Here is a 27,948-nt window from a genome sequence, read left to right on the forward strand (position 1 = left end):
TGCTCCAAGGGGCGCCGCTGACTGGTGCACTAAAGCATCTGGGAGGGATGACTTGGGTCCTGCCATGAGGGCAGGGACTGGACTGGAGGCCCCGGCTGGTTCTAGCGCACGGTGATTCTCTGCTCTTCCCTTCATTGCCACGGGGAACCCCGACCCGGTTTGGAGCTGGAGGACAGACGCCCTGGGGGCTGGGAGTGGGGGTGCTGGTGGGGCTGGGCTGGCAGGTGAGTAATTGACGTTTCTTGCAGGTGCTGCCGTTGTTCTGAACTCACAGCAGCTACGGCTGCATGCCCAGCAGGCTGGCGCCCACTCCTGGAGCCCTCTAGGGAGGTGGCGCCAGGGATGCCAACAGCCCAGTTCCACTAGTGCCACTTGCTGCCCAACCCCCACGGCGCAAGTTGTGTCACTTCTGCCCTGGCCAGCTCCCCTGGCATCCCTGGGCAAGGGGCTTTGGCCATGTGTTCCTAGGAGCTGTGGTGGTTCACAGCCATGCTGAGCAGTGCCACAGCCCCAGAGGCACCTGGAGTCCCCCCCCCCCCAGCTGTCCCCACCCTGGGCCCCACATTTACCTGCTGCTCTCCCTCCCAGCCCTTTTGGGTGACTGGCAGGCAACTGTGCTGGGGGGGGGGGGGAAGCCAGAGGCAGGGAGGGAACAGCCAGGGGCTACCCCCAGAAGAGCAAGAAGGACTCAGTTCTGCCTCTACCGCGCAGCCAAACGCTCCCCGGGCAGGGTGGGGAGGGAGGCAGCTGCTGCTGAGTGCAGGCGGCGGGGAGGGGACACGCTGGCTGAGCGGCTTGCTTTCCCAGCACTGGGCCAACCTAATCCAGCCCCATCCAGCTCAAAACGTGGGGCCGAGTCCGTCCCGCCTCCTCCAAGGCTGGGGGCTGCCTGTGAGCTGGGCCCCCTGATTCCTGGCCAGCAGAGGCCATTTCAATTCCTGCAAGGGCCAGGGCCTGGTCCTGGGGGGCAAGCTAGCAAGCTGCAGCATCAGGCCTGCTGCCCCTCTGCCAGACCCACTCCAGTAACCTAGCACCTGCCCCCTCAGCATTTCACCTCCATGTCCCCCCAGCCTGCTCCCTGGCCGGACTGTCTTACATCCCTGGCCTTCCCTCTGGCCAGCACCCGGGCACTGCCCAGCTGGCCCCCGGGAAGTGGGGAAATGTGGGAGTGCCCCTGCCATAGCTTCTCCACTCCTCCCCCCCTCCCCGTTCTGCTTCTGCTGCGAGTGGAGCCATGCCCCATAGTGCTCTCTGCCCCTGCAGCCCAGCCCAGGCCCTGCCAGCCAGCTTCAAGCAGAGGCCCCAAGGGGTTTGGGGGGGAGGGGGGGGAAGGAAGCCGGCAGCTGCCATGGTGGAACACACGTCAGTGGCTCAGTGTCATACAGCACGTTTATTTGAGAAAGGTTGGCACCCGGCCACGGAGAGGGGTAGCGTGCTGGCGCCAGAGGCCACGGGAGCTGCTACTGCTGTGGGCGACACTCAGCCAGCGCGGAGGCAGGCTGGCCCCTCCCTCGGGTGGGGGCAGCCCTGGACCAGACCCCCAGGAAAGCCTGAGGGAGCAGCGGCCAGCTCCCAGGATCATTAAAAACAAGTGTAAGCACCAAACCAGAGGCTGCTGGGGCCCCAGGCTCACTTGGCGCCTGCCCCTTTAAGAGCTGGTGAGACCCCAGCGTCCCACCCTTCAGACCCAGCGAGCTGAGGGCTCCGGTGCTGCCATCCTCACCCTCAGCCCACGCTGCCTCGCTCAGACCAGCCCTGCAGCTGCCAGGCCCAGCGCTGCCCCTCCGAAGGGGAGCTGCCATAGATTCAGCCTCGCCTCTCCACAGCAGAGCCTCCTGCCTAGCCAAGGCCCCAGCTGCCTTGCCTGGGGTGAGGGGAAGTGCTGGCCCTGCTCCGCAGATGCCCAGGCCAACCCCCCCCCTCCCAAGCAGGGGCTTGAAGGCCTGCTCCCACCCAGACTCTGCCAGGGAGGGTGGTGGTTGACCAGCGCTGCCAGGGCCTGGTCCTACAGTCCACTGGAGCCTTCCTTCCACTTCAGCTCCCACTGCTCCTGCAGCCCAGCTGGAGTCTTGGGGGCCCAGGGGCCACCCCCAGCAGCACCAAAGCCTGAGGCAAGGAAACTCAGTTTAATCTGGGCCAAGAAAGGCTCTGGGGGGCCCGCAGCCTCCTAAGGCCAGGCCCAAAGCAACCAGCACTCAGGTGCCTCCTCCATCTGCTTGGCCCCCGCTGTCCTGCACGGCCCGGGCCTGTTGTCAAACCAGGTAGAGCTCGGGCAGCAGCTCAGATGGGCAGCTGGGGGGCACCTGCCTCGCCAGGCTCACAGGGCAGAGGGGCAGCCACACCCCATGGGTGAGACCGAACGGCTGGCTGTGCAGAGCTGCAGAAAAGGCCCAGGCCGAGGCTTCTGCCCACCATGCCCCCAGGCTAGGCAGGCCTGCGGGTTACTGGAGGAAGCTGTCCAATTTCGCCTGGCCGCTGCCCGAGGAGGCAGCTGCTGCAGTTCCGGACACGGGCCGGGAGACATTCCTCTTCCTGCTCTTTGCAGCCAGGGGCCGCAGCTCCAGGAGCCTTGTCTGACGGGAGCTGTCAGGGAAACCAGACAAACTGGGGAGAAGCAGGGACCTGGCACCAGCTCGGGGCTAGGCTCACTTTCAGGCCGGGGCCAGCCGGACGTGCCTCAGAGCCAGCCAGGACCTGGCCACACAGGTGACAGACAGCGCCCAAGCTGCCAGGCAGGGTGACTCGGGCCCCCTTCCGCATGATGGGGCCAACACAGCCCCGGCCCTGCTCCAAGCCCCTACCGAGGCCCAGATTGCTCAGAAGCTCGTTTGTCTCCCTGGCAGCTCCCAGCAGCTGGCCTGGCCTCCCTCCCGCCCGCCCCAGGGCCTAGAGGGCAGAGCTGTGCCCATGCCAGACAGGTCTCTGCTCCCTGCCTGGCCAGGCTCGGGGCACAGGAAACAGACTTGGTCCGACCGGCTCTCTCGGGGGCGGTGTGCTCACTGTGCCGCCGGGCCCAGGCACCGCCCGTGCTGCTCCCGCCGCACTCGCCTCCACCGCCCGCCACGCAGGCGCAGGCAAGGATACAGGCTGAATGAACTTCGTCCTGCCCCCCAAGCCATCATAGCCTACTCGCACCTGAAGGGTAGAGAGGAGATAGAACAGCGAGATAGCCCACCTCTCCCGCCCGCCCGTCCAGCCTCTGGGGCACTCCCACCCCTCCTCCCCCGCCCTCTGCACACTGGGAGGGAGGGGCAGCTCCAGGCCCTGACGTGGAGAACGCTGCAGCCAAAGCCGACCAGCAAATAAGAGGCCCGACCTGACAAAGCAGCCGAGTTCCAGGAAATGCCGAGCAATGAACCGAGACAGGGACGTCCTTAGGGTTTTTGGTACCCTGCTCAGCCCAAGCTCCTGCATCCTCTATCCCGCTTGGGGTGGAGCCACTCCATGGGGCGGGGCTGTGCTTGGGGCTATGGGGGCAGGGAGGTTGGTGGGGGGAGCCAGCTGGAGCTGCATGAGGAGGCGGAGCAGGGGGACTTGGTGGCCCTAGGTACACGCAGCATGGGGCACTGTATCTGGGGCACCACAGTGTGTGCCTGAGGACAGCCCTGCCTCACACTCAGGACCCTCTGAGTCTCCCAGTAGGCCCCAAAGTCACTTTGGAAGCACTTGGGCACAGTCTGGTGGAAGCTGCCAAAACAGACAGCCCCTCCCTTATGCAAACAGGGCCGGGACCTGCACCCGCTCCCTGGGGAAGGGGAGGGAGATGCACGAAGCTCCGAGAGCTACAGCAGTGGGGTGCACAGGGCCGCAGCAGAGGGCTATGGCCATTTGACGAGCCGCACAGCACGTGGCTGGGGGGGCCACGGGGAGACGGAGGCCCTAAAGGGAGGTCTCTACAGGAAAGCAAGTCGTTCTCATTCACTCCCACCTGGAGTGTGCCGCGGGCCACAGGGCCTATGGCGACCCGAGAAGCGCCCACCTTTGGAGAGCAGGGAGCTGGCGCTGGGCTCATACTCACGGTTCCCGTGTTCGTACGTGGCCCCATCAGGCTGCCCATGGGCAGCTTCCTGGAAAGAACCGAGTTCCTGATGAAGGCAGGGAAGAGCTCTTCTCGTGGGTCGTCCTCCGGCTCGCTGGCCCAGTTCTGGCCCAGGAGAGAGCGAGCAAAGGCAGCCTGAGTGGCTTTGCTCCCTGGATCTCAGCCACAGGAACAGGGAGCCCTGAATCCCCTCTGGGACCACCGCTCCAGCACCCCCCAATTTACCCTCCTAAGGAGGCCCTGGGTCTGCGCTTTTCACTCCCCAACAAGCCACGTGCGCTGCTGCTGCTGCTAAGAGGTGTGTGCGCTTCCTGTCACCAGGACGACTCGCTCTCCAAGGCATTGGCCCCCAGAGCCCAGAGGGGTTCATGCCAGCGGCTGCTCTGAAGCTTAGCGAGAGCCCTGCAGAAATGCCTGGGAGCGGCCAGCCTGCAAGCCCAGCAGTCCTGAGCCCCAGGCAGCTGTGCCTAGGCCTTCGGTCTGATGCCGCCTCAGCGACACCCCCACCTTGGAGCGTGAACTGCACCAGAGCAGAGCGGGGCAGCCCCGCTGGAGGGACATTCCGGTCAGTTTCTTACACCTGGGCCCAGCAGCGGCTGCTTTACCTCCACGCTTTCCTTCAGAACGCTCTGGGCGAGGCTCGGCGCGGGAGGCCTGTGGAAATCAGAGCAGCGAGTCAGACGCCCGTCGGCTGTGGGTTCGCTGCGGCCCGGGGCGCCTCTAGTTGGAAGGCCACAGATTAATGGCCTGGGGGACAACGAATCCAACGGGAAGAGGCCCCGAGGCTCAGCAGCAGCACGGGCATGGGGCTGTGGGCATGGGCCCACGGGGGCAGAAGGGAGAACTCACAGCTTTCTATCCAGCTTGGGTCTTTTCGCAGGGGCTAGGACTGGCTTGCGAGGCGGGTGCTCAGGGGTCTCTACGTCAAAGGTGGCGTCCAAGTCGATCTTGTCGCTGTGGGCCGGGCGGTGGAGCTTTGGGCTCAGCAGCTCCATGGGAGCAGGGCTGCAAGACCATGTCAGCCACGTCAGCCACGGCCATCAAGTTACACACTGGCCCCCGAAAGGTACGAGAGCAGGGTGCTCCCAGCCACGCGGCCTGGCAGGAATGGGGCTGCAAATAGACATCTCGCTGGTGCTGACGCCCAGCTCAGGCTGGGGATCCGCTGCACCACAGAACAGCATACGCACCAGTATCCCTCCTCCCTTCAACTGCAGCAGGGCGGGCAGCAGGCCCCGTCTCAGATTCACCCTTTTATCCATTTCAATTCCCACAACCTCAGGAAGTTCCTGGGGGCGTCCGAGTTTAATGGCAAGGGATGCGGAGACTCACAGGCCAAGATTTGTACCACAAAACGGAACGGCCCAGCAAATGCCACAAAGTAACAGCCAGGCAGCAAAGGCATCTGTGCTCAGCAAGCTCTCTGCCTGGCTGTAAGTTCCCCTCAAGGGGGACATGCTGGCGTGTGTAGCGACAGGGATGTGGCTGGGAAAAACCAAACCCTCCCAGAGCCTGAACCGAAGGCACTTGGGTCAAAACTATTATTGACTCGCCAGGCTCCTTCCAGCCAGAAGGCCGGAGTCCTGTCTGAGGAACCTTTACCCCTGCTCCTCAGTAGGGTGTTCAATATCGGTTAACCAAAGTCGATTAACCTTGTGAATTCTTATTGGTTACTTGACTATTCTATAGTCCCCGGGCAGCCCATCTGAGGGGAGGGGTCTGAGCTGCCTGCCTGCCTGGCTCCTAACACACTTTAAACGCAGAGCCGCAGCGGGAGTAGGTGCAGGACCGAGCCGGGCTCAGTCCCGGCTTGCGCTGGGTCCTGGACGGAGCCCTGCTGAGGCTCTGCATTTCAAGTGTGTGCTGCTCACTCCAGACCCGGGGGAGAGTGGCACCGTGCAGCGCATCGAGCCCGAGTACGGCACAGGTGGCCAGACGATTTAAGAGCGTGTGCAGTTCCAGCAGGCGAGAGCCCGTCAGGCGCGCAGTGTGGGGGGGAGGGCACGTTCTCCGTCTGCCGGGGGTCATATCTTCCCGTGGACTAACGGCTGTTGGCAAGAGACAGGCTCCCGCAGACTCACCTGACCTGAAGGAGAGTGCTGGTCTCTCCCACCCGCACCGCCGGCCTCCACGCACACCACCCAGTCTGGTACCCTACCCCCACGCCCAGCACACCACTGCCTGTGAAACCTGACACCGGCTGGGTGAGAACCTGGGAGCAGGGCAGACCTGCCGTGTCCTGGGGGACAGCCACAAGGGACTTGAGTTGCTCGAGAGGTGGGTGTTAGAAAGAGCCTTCTGCCCACATACCCCTCACGAGGGACCAGCTCAGTCAGCAGCAGAACTCTTTGCTGCCCCCAGGTGAGACAACAGAGAAATGATGCCCCCCCGCCCCTCCCCTGGGTCAGGACATCTGTGTGTTCTCTCCCCGGGCTCCCGCTATTTCGGGCCAAACATCCCTATTCATTCACTTCTCAGACCAGTATCTGGACTAGCTGGGATAGTTACCCAGATATCTGGTGCCCAGCACACTAGCAACACCTGCGCCAAGTGCTGGACAAGGAACATATGCCCTTCGGCTTTGGCACACGGCCTCTGCCTCAGGCCCTGCACCCAGGCCCAGCCTCTTGGAAGCCTCCAGACGCTGGGAGGATGAGACGTCAGAGGCACCAAACCGGATCTGAGGAGGGCTGGGTTCCAGAGGGTCTCGCTTCAAGAGCCACCTTGACAAGGCGGCTACATACAAGTCTCCCTGTCCTTGCAGGCTCGGGGAGTGATGGTCGCAAGTCAAGCACCCGTCTCCCAGGCACCGTGCATGGTCGCCAGATGCCCGGAAGCCACCTGGCCAGGAATTGCACCTCCTAAATCCCTGCCGCCTCTGCTGCTTTGACCCCACCTGACCCGTGAAACACACGGACTGCAGTACAACTCGACACTCGCTCCCCAAATGGCTCCAAGGAGCCCAGCCAGGCTCAGCCGTCCAGGCCTGGAGCCGGCAGGAAGCAAGGTGACCAGAGCACCCCAGAGAGTCTCGCAGTCGGGTGTGAGGGACACCGAGGGGAAGGGGGTGCGGGAGAGGTCTAGATGACCCTGCTAGAAGGGCCCAACCAGTACAGTACCTGTAAGTGTGAATGTGCAGAGCCTCCCGAAGGGAGCAGAGTGAATTACTGCAATGCAATGCCTGCCCACTGCTGCATCCCACACTCCCGCTCTCTGGAGCCAAGCTCTCTTCTCCATCCTTGGCTGCAGAGCACCGAGCAGGCCTCTACACACACCACAGCGAGTCCAAGGACGCGTTCCTCTAACACGCCCAGCTAGCTGTTAGCTCACAAGATTATTTACGGTGTCAGAATAACGGGGCTAGTTTGTTACCGTAGTAGCTACGATAGTGATTCCTGGATCAGTGGAAAAAGGCAAATGTAGTGCCCATATTTAAAAAAGGGAAGGACGACGAGCCAGGGAACTACAGACCAGTCGGCCTCACCTCAGACCCTGGAAAAATCATGGCGGGGAAAAGAAATCCATTTGGAAGCACTTGGAAGAGGGGAAGTGATCAGGAATAGTCAGCATGGATTTACAAAGGGCAAGTCGTGCCTGACCAATCTGATTAGCTTCTATGATGAGGTAACTGGCTCTGTGGACGTGGGGAAGGCAGTGGATGTGATATACCTTGACTTTAGCAAGGCTTTTGATACGGGTCTCCCACAATATTCTTGCCAGCAAGTTAAGGAAGCATGGATTGGATAAATGGACGGTAAGGTAGATAGAAAGCTGGCTAGACTGTCGGGCCCAACGGGTAGTAATTAACGGCTCGATGTCAGGATGGTGGTCAGTTTCCACTGGAGTGCCCCAACGGTCGGTTCTAGGACTGGTTTTGTTCAATATCTTTATTAATGACCTGGATGAGGGGATGGATTGCACCCTCAGCAAGTTTGCGGGTGACACTAAGCTAGGGGGTAAGAGATAGGCTGGAGGGCAGGGATAGGATCCAGAGTGATTTAGACAGATTGGGCCAAAAGAAATCTGGGGAGGTTCAAGAAGGACAAGTGTAGAGTCCTGCACTTTGGACAGAAGAATCCCAAGCATTGTTACAGGCTGGGGACCAACCAGCTAAGTAGCAGTTCTGCAGAAAAGGACCTGGGGGTTACAGTGGATGAGAAGCTGGATATGAGTCAACAGTGTGCCCTTGTAGCCAAGAAGGCTAATGGCATATTAGGCTGCATTAGGAGGAGCATTGCCAGCAGATCTAGGCGAGTCATTATTCCCCTTTATTCAGCACTGGGGAGGCCATATCTGGAGTGTTGTGTCCAGTTCTGGGCCCCCCACTACAGACAGGATGTGGACGCATTGGAGAGGGTCCAGCAGAGGGCGACCAAAATGATTCGGGGGCTGGAGCACATGACCCAAGAGGAGAGGCTGAGGGACTTGGGTCTGTATAGTCCTCAGAGAGTGAGGGGGGATTTGATAGCAGCTTTCAACTTCCTGAAGGGGGGTTCTAAAGAGGCTGGAGAGAGGCTGTTCTCAGTGGTGACAGACGGCAGAACAAGGAGCAATGGGCTCAAGTTGCAGTGCGGGAGGTCTAGGTTGGATATTAGGAAAAGCGATTTCCCTGGGCGGGTGGGGAAGCACTGGGCTGGGTTCCCTAGGGAGGGGGTGGAATCTCCATCCCTAGAGGTTTTCAAGTCCCGGCTGGACAAAGCCCTGGCTGAGATGATTGAGTTGGGGCTGGTCCTGCGTTGGGCAGGGGGCTGGACTCGATGCCTCCCGAGGTCTCTGCCCGCCCTGGGATTCTAGGACAGTGGCTACTGCTTCAGAAGGGGTTGGACGCCCGGGTCTAACCTTTCGAAGACCAGCCGGCTGAGGGTCTCGCTGGTTGCAGACGGCACCTTCAGGGTTTCCTGCAAGATTCCAATCTTCTTCTTCAGACTCTGAAAACATAGAGCAGTGAGGAAACGGGAGGCTCCGCCAGAGAGCTTGCCTTCTCCCGCCCAGAATACTCAGAACAGATGTGCTGCAAACGGGAGAGACGAGTCTCCTGAGGCGCCAGAACAGGGCTGGAGAGCGAGCTCAGGGTCTAGCTAGAGCTGGCAGGAGTCCTGGCTTGGCAGCTGCAGAACAGAGGCTCTCACCAGGATCTCCTTGTCTGCAGTGCTCAGATCCTTCTGGGTGCTTTTTAGCTCCTCCTTCATCTTCTCCAGCTCCAAGAGCGTTTTCTGCAGCTGCAGAGTAAGAACAGTTGAGCTGTGCAGTGCTGTCTCCCCAGCAGGGATCCCAACTGCCCATCAGGCATACAGCCACCCCGAGCCACCTTCCCCGGGCAGCTTTCTGGCCCTACTGCATGAGAGCTGAACCCCCTGTAGGGGAGACAGGTGATCGCTGCCAAGTGCCTGGGGAGCAAGTCATCCCTCCAGCCGCCTGCAGAGGGAGCCCCGGGGGCTTTGCTCACACCTGGCCCCCAGCAGAGAAGTGGGCGCCGCCCACAAAAGCTTATGATGCTGCTGGTGCCCCAGGAGTGAGGGGTTCAGCCTGGGAGGGGGCTGCCGGTGGGGCACAGGTGGCTCTGTGCCGCCTACACTTGCAGGTACACTCCTGGCCAACAGGAGTGCTGGGGATGGAGCCTGCAAGCATGTGCAGGGACAGGGCTTTCCTGTGTCCAGCTATCTCCTCCCCTGCCAGGCAGAGCCCACGGGTTGGAGGCAACCCCTGGCACTTGGTGGGGAGCCAGCCTCGCGGAAGGCACTGAAGCTCGTACACTCGCCACGTGGCTGGGAGGAGCCCTGAGCCTCACCCACATGTTCCCCATCCCTGTTCTTCAGGATTGAGACCATCAGCTGAGAGGGAATCCGACGGGTGATGGGTTTCACCGCGCCCACAGGGACGCCAGGCAGCGTGGCTGTACCGATTCCACCAGTGCCAGGGCTAGCTCAGCGCACCCGCCCCCAGTTTAGGAGAGCAGCTGCACGTCAGGGCCCTGCATGAGGGCAGACGGCGACTACCCAGCCTCAAAATCCCAGCACCCCTGCCACGTGACACTGGAAGGACACGGGCTTCCCGCTGGCATCCCGCCTCTTCATCAGCCCGTCACCACCCAGCCCCGTGTCCAGTCTGCTCAGCGGCCACCCCCCAAGCCGCCAAAGGGTGCCAGTGCCAGATCACCAGCAACAGCCCGTTTGGGACCGCGAGCTCTCTGGGGCGGGGATGGCACAGCTCCACCGGCGTTAGGCGCAACACACGCTGCACGTGGAAAGGAGACGGACTCGGCGCGCCAACAGCCAAGAATAACAGACTGATCCCTCTGTGGGGCTTTTCCAACACGTGCACCAAGCACAAGGATGCAGTGCACCAAGCCGCGGCGAGGATCACTAGGGCCGGCGGGGCAGGAGCAGCGTTCCTGTGAGCACAGGGCAGTGGCTATGGTTGGACACCGAGGCACTCTCCTTACCGTATGATTGGCAGAGAACAGCTCCTTTTTCAGCTTCTCAGTCACCTCACTAGACGCCTTCCGAGCCTCTTTCAGATTTTCATATTCCCTGGAAAGAGCCCAAACTACAGTCCCTCCAGCTCGAGACAGACAACTCTGAGTCAGCGATCACACGCTGCCTGCAGAGACCGATCCCCAGCTCCATGGCTGCAGACCTTCGGTGCAAGGGGAGAAGCCAATGCTGGAAGGAGATAGGAGGGGCCACATTTTGGTGACCCAGGGACTGTGCAGGCTCTGCTCTGGGGGTGCACACAGCACTGGTTAAGGAGTTCAGAGGCACCGTGGGGTCTCTGCCACACAAGCTCAGGACCGACTACGGCGTAGGTGCAGTCACTGTGCCTGGCAGCGCAGAGAACACTGCGATCCCCAAGCTGCTGTGACTGGACCCAGCCAGCATGGGGTTCAACGCAGCACGAGCAGAAGGGTCTGGTCGAGCCAAGGCAGGGCAGAGAAGCTTGGCTGAGTGCACCACCCCCACAGGAGCGCTCAATGGTTTTCTTGGAACCACACTGTGCAGCCTACGGCCCTTGACTGCAGCCATATTAGGAGAGCAGCAGCCACGAGCGAAGCAGCAGAAAGTCACAGCCTCACAGTCCACCTAAGCCCATGTAAAACCAAGCTGCTAAGAAGGGGATCCTGTCCTAGCAGCACCCAGCATCAGAGAAAGCAGCAGACCGTACAGTTTGACAGCATTGTGTCTGGCAAGGAACCACTTATCAATAGCAGGTTGTGAAATCCTCATCTCAATTTGCGTGTCTTTATAGTCCCACCTCTCGTGTAGACGTATGGTCTCTGTCTGGTTCCTTTTGTGGCTGTTACATACTTTGCTAGGTGTAAATTAAGATGGTGGGTAGGACTGGTTAGAGAATCGTGTTGTGTTAGGGTTGATTGTGCAAGGGGTGTAAGGGTTCACCTGAGCCCTAGTGCCGGGGTAAGGGGGAGTGCCCCCAGAGTGCGAGAGAGAAGTTCTTGTTCCCTCAATTGCTCTCCAATAACCGTCCTGGTGCCGCAACACAGCTTGGAGGCTGGCTCCATGGGAGCACACGCCCACAGCAGCTGGGGCAGAATTTGGGAGTCGCCTGGAGTCTGTCAGTCAAAGCCCAGTGCAGTGAGAAGCAGGCCGTCCTGGCCTTTTCCCCAGTTCCCTGCAGGGGGAGCTCGACACATACAGATCCCAGAGCTGGAACAGACCCGCCTGCCGGCACCCACCTTTTCAGCGAAACACAGTAGACTGCAAGCTGGTCCACGGCTGCCGGCCCCGTTCCCATGTCCCGGATCATCTCCTCCACCTCCGGGCGCTGGCTCTGCAGGAGCAGCTCAACCCTGCAACAGTCACATCCGGTCACGCTCCCACGCAGCCGAGGAAAGCAGCGGGAGTGCGGGGCTGTTCTCTGCGGCAGTGACACACTGGGGTGGAAGCTAGCGAGTTGGGCTGTTCACGAGGAGGAGTGGGGCAGCAGTGCCTAGTGGGAGGGGTGGGGACGGCAGTGCTGCAGTGGACCGAGCAATGGGCTGGGAGTTAGGGTCCCTGTACTCTGTTCCTTGCCATGGTCCTGGGCACGTCACAGTAACATCTCTGGGCCTCAGCTACCCCATCGGTAGAAGGGCGCAGGCTCAGCCACACTCCCAGTGCCGGGGCGATGTGCGCTAGCTGCCTGCCAAACGCTCCTGGCTAGGAGCCCCCTGGAGCTGCGGGGGAGAGGCGCGAAGAGGTGGTGATGCATTTGGACAGGTCAGATCCAAGGAGGACGCAAACCTCAGCTCAGTGGCACCAGGGAGTGGAGCTGAACCCATGCCACTCTGCGTTTGGAGCACCGTGAGCAGGGCTCGGAGACAGGGAGTGAGCGCCCCCAGCCTCACAGACGTGCACAGCACAGGCCCCGATCTCACCTCTCCATGGTTTTCAGTTTGTTTCGGAGCCTTCGGGCCTCCTCTTTTGCACCTTTGGCATCTTCCTGCTGCTGCTCCAGGTACTTCATTTGTTTCTGAAAGCGACAGCACGTACACAGTTAGCGCAGCGCAGGCACCCCACGGAACCAGAGCCAGCAGGCCACCCTGAAATACCTGCCCTCCCTGCTCAGCGGTCCGGCGCCCCAAAGCTCGCAACAGCCCGGGAGCAGGCTGCCCCATGGCTCCCCTCCTGTGGCATCGCAGGATCCCCGAACCAGAAGGGCCTTCGAGGGGTCATCGAGTCCCGTGCCCAGCCTTGCGGCAGGGCGCTCCCCCTGGCTCCCCGTTACTAGCTACAACAGGCGGCCTGAGACGATGTCGTCAGTCTCCCGGTGCCTGGCTAGAATGGCGACCTCTCACACCAATGCCACCTGCTCCCTCCCAGTGCTGCTGCGAGACTGCTCCGATGCCGCAGCCACGGCAGCCAGCCTGCCCACCCCCGCCCCCTGGTGCCCAGGGCGCTCATCAGGAACAGGCGCGGCACCCAGCTGGGAATCAGCCTCTGCCCTGGCTAGAATGGGCTGCTCCAGCATGGCAGAGACTCCAGGCCTCACGCAGGCAGGGGAGAAGCAGGGCACAGACTCCGCTGGAGATCCCACACCTCCAGGAGACGATGTAGCCAGATCTCCTGAGGTTCCCAGATCACGCTGGCTGGGCGTTCCCAGGGTCACAGGAAGCCTAGCAGCAAGCCCCACCCCCAGAGCAGTGCTCACACTGTGGGTCAGGAACCCAAAGTGGGTCACGACCCTGTTTCAATGGGGCTGCCAGAGCCCAGGGCCAGATCCAGAGGCCTACCGCACGGGGCTGAAGCCAAACCCTGGGCAGTCGGGCTCAGGTTACAGGCAGAGCTGGGATGGGCTCAGGCTCCAGTCCCCCTCCGGGGGTCACGCAGGGATAAGAGGGTCGCGGTACAATGAGGTTCGAGACCCCCGATCTAGAGCAAAATCCTCTTGTGCCAATCAGCGTCAGATGGACTGTCTGTCGGGACACCCCAGTGACCTACACAGCCATGGACGGACAGACAGGGCTGAAGTTCTCTGGGGGGTGGGCTGGGGGGACGCTTGCCCTCTGAACTTCAATTAACTCTGTGGGAGGAGCAGGAGGAGCCTGAGTAACAACAGCCAAGACCCACCGACCCCCACCAGGCCTCTGGGAACAGACTGAACACAGGGCCCTGGCCTCAGGCCCCACTCGCTGCAGGCTGAGCACCTCAGCGTGCCCCCAGAGGGCCGGTTCTACAGCAGGAGTCTAGCTCGCCAGCCCTGCCACAAGTCCCTCAGGCTAAGCACAGGGAAGAGCCAACGGCTTAACAAAGCCCAATACCCCAACTAACTGTGGCTCAGCCAGTAAGTGTCTTGCCCTCCCACCCCCCAAGGGGGGCACTGCAGATTGCTATCCCGGCACCGGGGGTGTCCCTGGGAATAGCACTGCTGCCCTGGAGACCCTTAACCCTTTGTCCCCTTGGCTCTTCTGTAGCCCACCTCCTCCAGGAGCTGGGCCACGGTGAAAGCAGCACCCTCCCCGGGAACAGAGCCCCACTGCACTCCTGCCACTGCCCATCTGGAGAGCGCCCATGCACCTCATCCAGCCATGGGCAGTACAGAGCCACCGGCCCCCTCCGACAGGCCTGAGGCCAGCGGGAGCCGGAGCGACTGGCCCCCCAGCCCTATGGGGCAGGCCTGCGGCATGCTGCCCAGGGAGGAAGGTACCTTGAGAGTGGAACACAGCATCTCCGTCTCCCCAAGGGCTTTCTGCAGCGACTCGACGGTGGCATTGCGAAGATCCACCGTCTCCCTCAGCGCGTCTATGATCGACTGGCAGTCTCGCTTCTCCTTGTCTGAAAGGAAACCCACAGCACTTGCAACGCCTGGTCCCAGGCTCCGAGGGCACATGGGCAGCCAGAGGGACAGGCAGGACTTTGAGAAACTCTCAGAGGCGCTGTTATTCCCCACGCCTCGAAGGCAAGGAGTCAAGCATGGCCTGTGCTGGGCAGTCCCTGCAAACATTTCTCCTCCAGTCGGACAAGTTCCCCTGAACGGCCTTTCAGCCCTGTCTAGCTTGGGCCGAGTTAATTATCAGGTGCGCTACCACAGCTGCTCTCGAGCTAGCTTGGGCCAGGGAGCCAGCGTCCGTACAGCCTGACCCACACCGCGCTGGTGAGCTGCCAGGATGCTGCTCTCCCAGCGACAGGCCGTGTGCACGGGGTACATGCTTCGACTGGCTTGACAGCCGCTGCTGTGCACAGGAACACAGTGCCTACGTGCAGAGCAATTACACTGCTGTGCAGTTGTGCTGCTGTCACTCACCCTTGCCACAGAGTGCGAGATCACACACACACACACAAAGCAGCACTACAGCCCAGTGCTACACAACGCTCCCAGGCTCTGAACGGACCCGTGATGGAGGCAGATTTATCAACATGGAGCGTTGCCAGTCCGTGCACGTCACAAGGCCTTCAGATCCCGCTGTTCGGATTACCCTGCCGCCAGACCTACAGCCCCAGGCCCAACGCTCGGCTGCCGGCAAGGAAGCCTTCTGGCTGGAAGCTGTGCATGTGCTTGAATCCGGCGAGAGAGCCAGCGGCGCACAGATCCTGCGCGTTCCCGAGGTGCAGGAAAGCCAGACTGACCAGTACCAGGCGCTGAGGGAGGCAGCAGCACAAGGCAGTGACCCCCCTCCGCAGGGCAACACAGGTTCTGAGTGGCAGAGCAGCGCTCTTTGGAGCCAAACAGCGCCCTGCTGTCCTTCGGCTCTCTGGTAAGAGCTGAGCGTTACTGGAGAGGGGCTCTCACCTGCCCAGCCCTGCAGCTTCAGTTCCCGCCGCAGCCTGAGGCTCCTGCTCCCCAAGTACCCAGAGAGTTGGCCCACACAGGGTTGGGGAACGGCAGCTGAAACTGCCCAGTGGGGGCCAGGCAAAGGGAGGAAGAAACTGGAGGCCCCTCATTCAAACAAATCAGGGGCAGCCAGGGGATGCCGCTGGGCAAGTAGGGAAAGCGTTTTCCACACTGGTTCGAGTGGGCGCTTCTCTCCAGGACCAGCATGCCCGTCCCACTGCACACGGTCGTAGGCAGGACCTCCCCTGGCTCGCAGGGCCCGGAGGCTAGCTCTGCAAGACTAACTCGTGGGGATCTGTGCCTGGAGAAAACCGGCCCATGTGCCCAGAGCACTGTGCTGTCCCCGGGGTTTGCCGACAACTCCAGCACCTCTGCTGCTGGTCGCAGGCCTGCACCAGTCACACAGCCGCTCAGCAGACCCCCGGGTGGGAGCTGTGAAACTGACAAGGCTACTTGCATTCTGCTGCTGGGGAAAGCTGCAAGCAGAGGCAGATCCTTGAAAGCTGGAGGCAGTGAGGGCAGTTCCTGAGGCTACAGAGCAGGTGTAAGAGACGCAGTCAGGGCAGAGAACAGCAGCAGCAGGGAGAGTGACTGCACTTCGCTGGCCCAAGGAGTGCAAACCCACAAAGCCATCCCTTCCCCAAAAGGTGAGGCTCAGCTACTCATCAGGACACTGCCTTGGACTGCTTGCAAGGAGGAGCCTCAGTACAGGCACCCGATAGTCTCTCTCATCAGGCGAAGAAGCAGATGTAGCCAGCTGGGTGTGTCGGGCTGGCACATGTGAGAGGGCAGAAGACCCAATGGGAGAGCTGGCTCTTTGGAAATGGCTGGAACCCGCCCTGTTCCAAGCTCTCTTTAAAGGTGTTTTTGCTTCCTGCAAACTCCTGTCTCAGGATTCCTGCCAGTCAGCCTGACTGACATTTTCCTTGGGTGGCTCATGACTCATGTTCCAATGACAGGCTGCCTACATTCAATGCTTAAAACCCATCAACAACATCCCTAGGGGATTCGCTTTCCTGCCTCCAGGAATCGCTCTCAAACAAGAGCCCGCGCTCCATGCAGAAATGGGAGCGCACACCCCAAAACGTGCCTGCTCTTTTGGGGATGCAGCAGCTCAGCGATTCCCACAGTTCTCCTGTCTCGGTTTGGGCCCCAATTATAGACCTTCCGCTGCTGTTTTACACTTGAAGAAACAAGGCCTTGATGGCTGGCGGCTGCAGGCCTGCTGCTAACAGGCTTAACTCAATGAAACGCCTTCTGCGTGCTGCTGGTCCCATCTGGAGTAAGGGCAACACTGGGCAGCCGAGGGTGAGTCAGTGAGGACAGCTGGGTCACACAGGAGCCCTAGCATTGAACCAATCTACAGGCCCCTCCCCTGCTTTCCGTCCTGGCCCAATAAGCTAGAGAGACTCGTGATCCCACCCGTTCCACAGAAGTGGAGCCCACTTGTACCACAGCCTGATAGCAGTTTAGTGTCCAAATGCTGCGACGCTTCCAGCCAGACGGCCCTGAAAGCCTCAGCACAAACTCCACAGAGCCTGCCATGCTCACATCCCTTCTCTGCACGCCCCTGCTGGGAAAAGGGGCTGAACTCACCTTTGGCCGAGAGCTGCGCTTTCACCCTGTCCAGTTCATTCTGAAACGCAACACAAAGAACCACATGAGGAGCAGCCCTGCCGCATAAGCATCATCTGATCTCTGAGGGGAGTCTCGGGCACGGGGGTGTTCTGCGATTCCTAGAGGCTCTCCCCCAACGACTTACATGCCCAGGTGCAGAGAGCAGAACAGAATAGCAAGGAAGGCCCTTGTTTACTGCAACATGCCCAGGTGCTACTGCAGGACCGGGGGGAGCACTGCAGACTGGCAGTGCTTCTGGGGAGGAGCAAGGCTGCCATGGAGAACATCTCAGGCTTGTCTTGTCACTCTCTCGTTTCTCACAGTGTCAGTCATTGTGACTGAGTTGAACAACTCTGGAAGGCTCGCGGGGAAAACACTAAGTCAGAGGAAGAATGTTCATAGTATCTTAACTAAACAAGGCAAGAAGGCAAAGCAGATTGCTGATTATTTTTAACTAGAATTAGTGCTGTGGTCGAAGGGAATGCAAGAAATGTAACTATTGGGCTGCAGATACAGAACAATGGGTGGATCTGAAAACACCCAGCTGGAGAGACAATGAAGTGGGTGAGCAAGTGTCTAACAAAACCACATTCAGTGTTCAGTCAGATCATCTTGGATACGGATGCTTATGTGAGCAGACAGCGGGAACCATAAACCGATCCGTATTGAGTCAGGGGAGAGGGTTTGTGGCAAGAACCATGGGGATCTAGGGAAGCTCACCTCTTATTAAAGATCTTCATTAGCAATCCGGAAAAGGCAGAAAATAGCCTGTCAATTTAATGTACAGATACTGAACTGGTAGATGTGATAAACCCAGTGAGGATAAGAATGGGACCTACAAGGGGTTAGAAGGTGAGCAGAAAATAATGAAGCGAAGCCAATACATCCAATGGGAGAGAAAAGCCTAAAAAGCAGTAATCTTGAGACCTCTGCCAGGGACAGGGAACAGCAAGCTGGACAGGAGTTGCAATATAACTAGACAGCAAGAAATGCCAACACAACGCAGAAGCTGCATACGCAGAGGCAGCCTGTCAGAGGTAATAGCATTTCTCTCTACATGGAACCGTGAATATTGTGTTCAATTCTGGCACCTCAGCACCAGAAAGAAATTGACAAACAGAGGAATTCAGAGAACAGCAACAAAAATGATCAGGGAACTGGAGGAACGAGAATGACAGTAGGGTGACAACTAAGGGATGGGGGAGCAGAAGTCATAGGATTTACAGTGTGTACGGATTTGAAAGGTGTAAACATCCTGGATGGAAAGAGGTTAGCTACTGTGAGGCACATGGGTATAATTAAGGGCTTGTTTGCACAGGGAAATTGACCAGAATTAACCACTGCAGAAAAGCTCCCCATGTGGACTCTATTTTAGAATAATTAATGTGCTTATATAGCACACCAAGTATTCTGGAATCAAGTGACTTATTGGAAGCCAGAATGCCCACAGGAGAGCTGTTCTGGTCAATTTCCCCGTGCAAATTGACCAGACTTAAGAACAATGGGATGAACCTAGGAAAATGCAGGCTAAACAACAGGATACGTGAGCTACACTGGGCTCCAAAGGGGAGAGGAAACCCTGCCATCTTGGCTACTCCTGTTGTTGACCTGCATGACCAAGGTGGCTTGTCCATCACCCAACACTGACTGCTTACAAGTTTGCACATGAACCACTCAACCAGCACTGCACACTGACCTTCCTCCAGAAGATCAAGGCTACACATTTAAGTATTTGTGAAAATATTGCAGGGCAATTGGAAGCATGCAATGTGATGGGACTGGTCAGCTTGCCTGGACCCCGTTAATATAAACGGCAAGCGGAGTTTTAAGCACTACGTGACACTAACTATTTGCATACAAAGACCTGCGGTTCTCTCCTGCTACTAAGGGGCTCTGCTTCCTGCTAACTAGCAAAGATGCATGCTGGGAAGCCAACAACTTGCTCCTGCGGTTGCAAAATTCATTCTATAAATGACTAGGGCCCTGCCAAATTCACGATCCATTACGGTCAATTTCATGGTCATAGTATTTAAAAAGCCATAGATGTCATTATTTCACTATTTCAATCTAAAATTCCATGGAGCTGCAGCTGTAGAGGGACTGACCCAAAAAGCAGGGCTGCAAAAAGTGTTTTGTATTGTAGGCCACAGCTACTCTTACCTCTATGCTGCTGCTGGTGGTGATGCTGCCTTCAGAGCTTGGCAGCTGCAGAGCCGCGGCTGCTGGCTGGGATCCGAGCTCTAAAGGGAGAGCCAGCAGCAGCACAGAAGTAAAGGGAGCAAGGCAGAGTATTGCCACCCTTACTTCTGCACTGCTGCTGGCAGGACACTGCCTTCAGAGCTGGGCACCCAGGCAATAGCTGCTCCTCCCCACCTCTAAAATAATTTCCCAACCCCCTTGCGATTCCCTTTTGGATCAGAACTCCCAGTTTTAGAAACACTGGTCTCCTTGAAACCTGCATAATACAGAATAAAAGCATGTAAGAGACCAGATTTCATGGGAGGAGACCAGATTTCATTATCCGTGATGCATCTTTCATGGCTGTGAATTTGGTAAGGCCCAAGGCATGGCACATTACTCTTGAGTATCAGTTTCTAGGCCAGAGAGAGTGCTTAGGAGGAAGACTTCACTGTAAGAACCAGGCAGGAAGAAGCAGCTATGTGGAAAGAGAATTAGATGCCAAAAAGAGCTGCAAAAGTGTTAAAGAAACATGAAGAGGAAAATCTGTGGCAAGAAAAATTGCTTTTCTAGAGGGATCTTTTTTCCAGCCAGCCCACAGTGAGCACGCCACCCCTCTATTTAGCATGCATTAAAACCAGTATTTGCAAGCGCAGAAGCAGCATTTATCTGCTCCAAGTCATAGTTCTAGGTATTGGGCATACATGTTTTACAGGATGACTTCATCTCTTCTGTACATGCACAAGTCCCCCAGCTTCTGTGAGCTGTATCTGAAGACCCTATGTCAGAGAGCCTTGCAGTTTTCCCCACATACCTACACATGTGAAACACACAGCAGTTGCCATGACAATACTAATTATGGTAATTGCTGCACATGCTGATTTTAAACACAAGAGGGTATAGGAATCCCATTATACCAAGGTCAAGGCGATTTTCTTCTTTTTAAACAGTTGACTCAGACATGCAGAAGCAGGACTCTGTCAATGCCAAATGACTGAATACTGAGCACTATAATATTCTGCTTTAACTCTTTGTGTTCAGAGTTTGCCAAAGATAAACACCATCCCATTCCTATCATCAAGAGAGTCACTCAAGTACAGCCCTAATCAAAGCAGGGTTCCTGCAGCGGCCAGCATATCAGCTCAACTCTGATGCTTGTTTGAAGGGAAAAGCACAAAGGTACAATTTCCCCGTGCTGCTTTGGTCAAAGGGATTTTTGGTCAATTCAACCAGTTAAAAGTTGGTTGAGGTAGGAAAGAAAAAAGTAGGTCGGGAGGAAAATAAATGAGGTGAGGTAGATAATTCTCTGTCCGTGCTACTAGAACAGAAAGGGGCAAACGACAGGCCATAGGCCACATCTGGGCCGTAGGACCCTTCAGTCCAGCCTGAGCTCCTTCAAGGGAGTGAGGTTGGGACAGCCATGTTGGGAGGAGCCAACCCAACTCCCAGGTAGCATGACGAGACAGGACAGCTAGCTCCCAGCCCTCAGGACCACATTGTCACTGTGCTGAGGTGCTCTGGACAGAGTGGGGAGCAGAGGGGGTTGGATGGGGAGGAGGGTCCTAGAGGGTAGTCAAGGGGCAGGGGGGAATTGGATAGAGGGCCAGGCCACACTTTGCTGGAACAGCCTACCCCAGCCTTCCCTACTCAGCCCTTCAGACAATTTCTGTACCTGATGTGGCTCTCAGACCAAATGCTTCCCCCCTATCCCTGTTCTAGACATTTTCAAATCAGCAGGCCCAAACACCTAGCATCCAAGAGTTCTGAAAGAGCTGGCTGAGTCACTCACTGAACTGGTGATGCTGCTTTTCAATAAGTCTTGGAACTGGGGAAGTTCCAGAAGAAAGTGAAAGTTGTGCAATTTCTTTAAAAGGGTCAATGGGACGGCCCTGGTAATTACAAGCCTGTCAGTCTGACATTATTCCCAGGCAACATAATGGAGCAGCTCTTAATGGGATGAGATTTATAAAGAATTAAAGGCGGGTAATACAATGAAATGCCAATCAACCTTGCTTTATGGAGACCAGATCCTGTCAAACAAACTTGATTTTTTTTTACGGTTGATAGAGGTGACAGTGTTAATGGAACAGACTTTTGGGAGGCGTTTGACTTCGCATTGCATGACATTTTGATACACCAGAATGTAAAGGTAACTTGGTACACATTAAATGGACTCAAAACTGGTTAACTGATAGGTCTCAACATGTCACTAAACAGGGAATCAGGATGTAACCAGGGTTTCCAGTATAGCCCTGCAGGGCTAGACCTTGACCATGTGACATTTTTATCAATGACCTAGAAGGACAAGTAGAATAGTCACTGAAAAGGTTTGCAGATATCACAACACTTCGGGGAGTGGTAAATAGTGAAGAGGACAGGGCACTGAGTGTGCGATCGGGCTGCTCATTGTAATACGGGTTAAATGTAAATGTATACCTCTAGGAACACAGACTGCAGACACGCTTACAGGGTGGGGGACTCTACCCTGGGAAGCAGAAACTCAGAGATCTGGAGAAGGAGGGTTGTGGGGATAGTCGGCTGAGCACAAGTTCCCAGTGTGATGTGATGGCCAAAAGGGCTCGTGCTTCTTGGATGCATAAAACAGAGGAATCTCAAGTAGGAGCTGCGAGGTTATTTCACCTCTGTATTTGGCTCTGGTGCAATTGCTGCTACAACATGTCTTGTGGGCACCAGAACTGGACAAGAAGAATATTGATAAGTTGCAGAGGGGTCATAGATGGGACGTGGAAATGATTAAAGGTAAAACCAGACCACAGCCAGGAGATCGTTCTACGGAGCTTGCTAGAGGGATGGCTGAGGCATAATGCGTTCGGTCTGTCAGTACACACATTTAATAATGGGCTTTTCAATCAAGCAGAGAAAGGTCTAACCCAACCCAATGGCTGGAAGCTGAAGCGAGACAGATTCTGACTGGAAACGAGGGGTCAGCTTTTAGGGTGAAAATAATTAACCACTTCAAGAATTTACCCAGGGCTTCAGTGACAAATTTCAGTGTCACTGAAGTGACAAATTTCAAATCAAGATTGGATGTTTTCCTCAAAGAGCCGCTCGAGGAATTATTCTGGGAAGTTCTCTGGTCTCTGTGGCAGAGAAGGGAAGACCAGATGCGCACAATGGTCCCTTCTGACCTTGGACTCTGTGAATCATTGTCTTTGTTTCTTTGAACATCTCTCTCCACCCTCGCTGCAGTGTGCAAGACCCAGAAACGGGGAAAACTGCCTGGGTATACATGGAAACAGTGACTCACCTAAACACAGAGGGCTGTCAAATGCACACAATGAACAAAGAGGCCCTTCCCCAAGAGAGCTAGAGGCCCACCCTCCTATGCCTAGGCTCGCTCTAGGGTTTGCTGAGTGGCTCAGTAGAACCTGGGCCTCCCTCCACCTTAAGCTGCAGCAGAACTTTGGCTCCCAGCCCCCCACAACACTCAAGGAACCTCAAGAACAAAGGGAGGTTGAACAGTCAGAACATCGGGGAAGGGCTTCAGGGAAGATGACGAGTGAAGGGGAAGGGCTGCAGATGGCTTCCTGGTTTGGGAGAAGAGCAGGGACCATTGTGAAGCACCACATGAAGGTGTCCCGCAGGAAGAGCTGAGCGCAGTGTGAGGATAGGGACCAGCAGAGAGGCAAGCAGGAGAAAGAACAGCAAGACCCAGCTTTGGAGCCCAGGACTGTTTGGAGACCCCCACCAGTGACTGAACAAGGCTGTTGGGACAGATTGGCTGCAGGTGGCTGTGAAGAGAACTCAGTCAGGATACCTGTAGGCTTTCTGCATCCACTGACGTCTGCTCCTCCAGGGCTACGTCAAAGAACAGCCTATTGATGATGTGTCTTTTGCTGACCTAGATGAGATATATGAGAGAATCAAGTCACAGGTGTGGCAGTGCAGGGAGAGCCACAAGGGGAGACGGTTCCCATCCCATCACAAGATGCGGCATGGCTGGCAGGAGTCAGTTCACACGGCTGGCATCTCGATGGCAAGATCCTGCTTTGGATCTGTCACCCAAGCAACAGGCTTGAGATTTACAGTTATCACTCCAGGCAAGATCCTGGAACTCTGACAGAAAGATGCAGGCATCTGAGTCAAGAGCAGCTTGTTCTCTGCAGCTCGGGCCCAGGAGCTGACGCTGAGCTCACTCGGTGCCAAATCCAAAGGCAGAAGTCTGTGCTGCTCTCTGTATGCAGGGGGACTGTCACTGAGTGCGACAGCTCTCCCCACCTCCCCCATGCCGTTACAGCTTTGTGTTTTAAGTATTATATGCAGTCATGACACCAGCTAATTGCATAGTTACTGCTCCATAAGATGTTATTTCGCAAGAACTCCATGGTAACCCAGAGATGTAAGAGGCGGTGAAGAATACAGGGAATCAACAAGTCAGGGAAGAAACAAGGGCTAAGACCTTGAAAGGAAAGAAAGAGACAGCAGCACACCTATACAATTAACATGCTGGCTGCCTCTGTCACTCAGCACCGAGAGTGGCCAACACAGCCTCCCCCCAGCTCGACAATTCCTGTAATGTGAGGTGTAGGAACCAGCATAGCTTCAGAAATGTGGCCTTGGGGTTCAGGCGCTGGCCCGGGACACAGGAGATCTGGGATCAGTTCCTAACTCCTCCCAGGCACCCTGGGGGAGTCCCTGCATCTCTGTGTCTTGGTGCCTACCCTGGAGAAGGGAGAGAACCCTTCCCCTCTCCCACTCTGTCTCTCTCGCTGTTCAGGCTGAGCAGGGACCGTCTCTCACGACGTGTACGTGCAGGGTCTTGATCTCAGCTGGAGAGCACTCAGGCTAGACCCCTTCCTAGCTCCCCCCACTCCTTTTCTCTTTCAAGGGGACACTTCAATGCTAGTGAAGTTTTGCCAAGTAAAAGCCCTGAGGCCAGGCAGTAGCAAAACATGCTTCCTACTGTGCCCCAGAAAGGCGAGGAGGGAGGATTTCAGTCTCCATGGCCCACTGACTCCTTAGCCTCTTTGCTAGCACCCAGCACAGCGTGAGGGTGATGGAGGACACAGCCAATCTCTGTATGACATCAGTGCCTCTCTGGACCACCCCTGTGGCCTCAAGCCTGAGATCAGACAGTGCTGGTAAGACAGCACTGAGGAGTAGAAACGCAACAATTTACCTGGATTCTGCATTGTGGACAAGTCCGACTCGGTGCAGTGTCAAACCACTGGATGAGACTGAGGGAGAGAGAGAAAAAATATACAACGAATTATTATAACGTAAGATCATCTATTCTAAAGGCTGCCAACCAAGGGCTCCATTGATAACCTAGGAGTAAACTGAATCGGTATCAAATGGAGGATATCTGGGACATACTTTAAGCTCTGCAAGATTGCTGCATGTGGAGTAGGGATATGAACAGGTAACCAGTTACCTGGTAAGCATGACTGTTAACCAATGATGCTTACCAGGTAACTTAACCATTAACTAGGAGCAGCCCGCTGTCTGCAGCCCACTGTAGGCAGAGGGCTGCTGGGAGTCAGCAGTCTCGCACATGCGGCAGAGAAGGGGGGCGGATTCTGGCTCCTAGCTCAAGTCGGTAGGCTCACAGAGGGCGGGGGCGGAAGCAGCAGTGGCGGGGGGGGGGGAGCTGCCAACTCCCCACCCTTGAGCCTGCAGCCCTCTCTCCTTGCTGCTGCTTACCCCCCATTTAATCAGTTAATGTTTAACTGGTTAAACAAATGGAATTTTACATCCCTAATGTGGAGAAGAACATCCAGTCTCACACTAGCAATTGGAGCTTCAGAGCCCCTTAAGAACGGTGTGTTTATTGCAGCACAATGATTAGCTTAGCCAGCCAAATCCAAAGGGCACTGTTCCCCTTCCTCTAAAAACATTACTGAGCAAAGCAAGCTCCAGATGTTCATGAGTCAGTGACCTTCCCAGGATGCTCATTTTTGTGTAGAGGAGTGAACCCTAGTACACATGCATCCCCTGACGCTACCACACATTCAGCTGATCCCACAGGAAGAGAACATGTCGCCAGCCCAAATACACAGGAACTCAGCAAAAGCCTGGAATTGGTTGGGATTGTTTTATCGTTAGCTTGTTGCTGCTCTCGCTAGAGCACATGGACAAGCAGTTGGTGGAGGAGCAACACATCTCTGATGGAGAGGACAAGGAAACCAAGACCACAGATGGGAAAGGGACAAGCATGAAAGGATAGGGCCCAGCACCACACCTGAGTTCAAGAGCATTGCAAGTTGCAGCCCCATTTCACTCTAGCACATTCCCCCAACAGAGGGAAAAAATCAACATGCATGGCCTCAGAGGAAGCCAAAGCACCACGCCCTTAGCCAGAAGGAAGGTCACTGTGACAAGCAGGTTTAGGGCAGAGGGAAAATTGTGGAAGACAACAGGAACAAGGTTGAAGGAAGAAGTGAGACTTGAACAGTAGAGGTGTTGCTAGGAAAGGAAAGAAGCCTCTTTCCTTTTAGCAACTATTCAGTTACCAGAGTTGCGTGTCCAGCCATCAAAAGAAATTCAGAAGCAAAACTTCCAAAGGGGAACCATAGTGGCCAACAAGCTACACTAGGCTTTGGTACAGACTCTTCTGTGACTAGTTCTTCAGCACTAAAACAGAGAGATGAGATATCTCCTCACCTCATGGTGGTATTGTGGCGGGGACTTTAATATTCAAAAAGCACTTGAGGAGCCTTCAAAGATACCATGTTGCAAAACGGACAAATTTATTTAGTGAACGTTCACAAACAAGTATCAAGCACAAGTTTAACAACAGTGGAATGGATAGGGAATCTGGAGACAGATCTTACTACAACATGCCTAGCTCCAATCAGCACTAGCCAGTCAAGAACTGTGCAGGGTTTCCCACATGGCTCAGTTTTGGGCTGGTTGAGTAGAACTGCACCTCCATTCCCTACTGCAGTCCTCAGCTCCATTCCAGCTCTACCAAGGCACTGTAACGTGACCTACAATTCCAGTGCTGACAATGAAGCACAAGGCCAACCAACACAACCTCCTGTTATGTTAGTCCTGCATCTCTCCAGAACTGGAGGAGCCCAACTTTCAGAACCGTAAACTATAACAACGGCAAATACACAGTGCAGGTTTTAAACGTCTGTTTGCATCCCTACCCATCTCAACTATGACATTTGCAAAGAGTGGGCCTGGAGAAGAGGAGGCTGAAGAGTTCAGAGAAGGACATGCAAGATGAGAAAAGACAGTGCCCCAGTAAGCGCTGAACCCATCACAGAACATGAGCCCAGGGATGCCCATGCGGAGCCGGCCTGACGCCCCTGTGGGACACAGGGGCTCAGGGCTACTCATCGCTGCCGGGGGAAGGTGTGCCCGCGGGGGACGGGGATACTCACCACTGCTGGGGGAAGGTGTGCCCGCGGGGGACGGGGATACTCACCACTGCTGGGGGAAGGTGTGCCCACGGGGGACGGGGATACTCACCACTGCTGGGGGAAGGTGTGCCCGCGGGGGACGGGGATACTCACCACTGCTGGTGGAAGGTGTGCCCGCAGTGGATGGCGGCAACGTCCCGCTGGTTGTCGAAAAAGTCAGAGCAGATGGTGCAGTGGGCGCGGATGGGCATCCTAGGCAATGAGCCCGCAGGGAGCACCCACTTCAGCCTGGGCAGATGAACACGCCCGTCTCAGCAGCGCCCCTGCGGGCATTTCAACCAGCCCAGTCCAAGTCCCCCCCAAGTCCCCACGGCTGGGCCAAGCACCTCCCCATGTCCGAGCCCCCCCCCCCCGCGGCCAAGCGCCTCCCCATGTCCGAGCCCCCCCCCGCGGCCAAGCGCCTCCCCAGGTCCGAACCCCCCCCCCCCCGCAGCCAAGCACCTCCCCAGGTCCGCGCCCCCCCCCCGCAGCCAAGCACCTCCCCAGGTCCGCCCCCCCCCCCGCGCCAAGCGCCTCCCCCCCCCCCCCCCCCCGCAGCCAAGCGCCTCCCCAGGTCCGCCCCCCCCCCCCGCAGCCAAGCACCTCCCCAGGTCCGAGCCCCCCCCAGCCCCCCCCCCCCCCACGGCCAAGCACCTCCCCAGGTCCGAGCCCCCCAGTCCGAGCCCCCCCCCCCCCAGCCAAGCACCTCCCCAGGTCCAGCCCCCCCCCGTGGCCAAGCGCCCTAACTGGGCCGAGCCCCCCCACTGCCAGGCCAAGCGCCGCCCCGGGTCTGACCCCCCCATGGCTGGACCAAGCACTCCCCCCAGGTCCCCCCCCCCCCCACGGCCAAGCGCCTCCCCAGGTCCGAGCCCCCCCCCCGCAGCCAAGCACCTCCCCAGGTCCGAACCCCCCCCCCGCAGCCCCCCCCCAGGTCCGAGCCCCCCCCCCGCGGCCAAGCGCTCTCCGGGTCCGAGCCCCCCCCCCCCCCCGCGGCCAAGCGCCTCCCCAGGGCCGAGCCCCCCCCCCCCCCGCGGCCAAGCGCCGCCCCGGGTCCGAGCCCCCCCCGGCAGCCAAGCGCCTCCCCAGGTCCGAGCCCCCCCCCCCGCCCCCCCCAGCCAAGCGCTGCCCCGGGTCCGAGCCCCCCCCCCGCGGCCAAGCGCCCTAACTGGGCAGAGCCCCCCCACTGCCAAGCCAAGCGCCCCCCCCCGGGCCGAACCCCCCCAGGTCCGAGCCCCCCCGCTGCCGGGCCAAGCGCCCCCCCCCAGGTCCGAGCCCCCCCGCTGCCGGGCCCCCTTGGTCCGAGCCTCCCACGACCCCCCTCAGCTCCCGGTCCAGGGGAGGGGGTTGGGCGCGGCTCGCCTCGCGTTACCTTTTCAAATTTGGTTCCTTCCGAGGCCACTTCCGGCATGGACCGGAAATGACGCAGCAGAGACAGGCGCGGGATTCGAGCCTGCCCGCTACTCGGCCGAAGGGGGCGGG

At 57.6% G+C, this 27,948-nt stretch overlaps 1 protein-coding gene across 3 annotated transcripts; it reads right to left on the reverse strand.

Moving 5' to 3' along the window:
- Positions 1–1,375: 1,375 nt before the first annotated feature.
- On the reverse strand, positions 1,376–27,947 carry TRAIP (TRAF interacting protein). 3 transcript variants are annotated; one of them, XM_075939572.2, is made up of 16 exons: positions 27,839–27,947; positions 26,584–26,718; positions 24,240–24,297; positions 22,878–22,961; positions 16,901–16,940; positions 14,180–14,307; positions 12,411–12,505; positions 11,730–11,843; positions 10,482–10,569; positions 9,169–9,258; positions 8,879–8,967; positions 4,889–5,044; positions 4,645–4,693; positions 4,019–4,144; positions 3,085–3,135; positions 1,376–2,573 (listed from the first exon to the last, which is right to left on the reverse strand). In XM_075939572.2, the coding sequence occupies exons 2-16, from the start codon at positions 26,679–26,681 to the stop codon at positions 2,442–2,444; spliced, it is 1,398 nt and encodes a 465-aa protein (XP_075795687.1). In that variant the 5' UTR covers positions 26,682–26,718; positions 27,839–27,947; the 3' UTR covers positions 1,376–2,441. The 3 variants fall into 3 exon arrangements, with proteins under 3 accessions (XP_075795687.1, XP_089637153.1, XP_089637152.1); XM_089781027.1 differs by lacking the exons at positions 1,376–2,573; positions 3,085–3,135 and having other exon boundaries at positions 3,168–4,144; positions 26,584–26,682; positions 27,839–27,871; XM_089781026.1 differs by lacking the exons at positions 1,376–2,573; positions 3,085–3,135 and having other exon boundaries at positions 3,169–4,144.
- Between the last annotated feature and the right edge of the window lies 1 nt (position 27,948).

The sequence above is a fragment of the Pelodiscus sinensis genome, chromosome 11 (genome assembly GCF_052426305.1).
Source record: "Pelodiscus sinensis isolate ZL-2025 chromosome 11, ASM5242630v1, whole genome shotgun sequence".
NCBI classification, from domain to species: Eukaryota; Metazoa; Chordata; order Testudines; family Trionychidae; genus Pelodiscus; species Pelodiscus sinensis.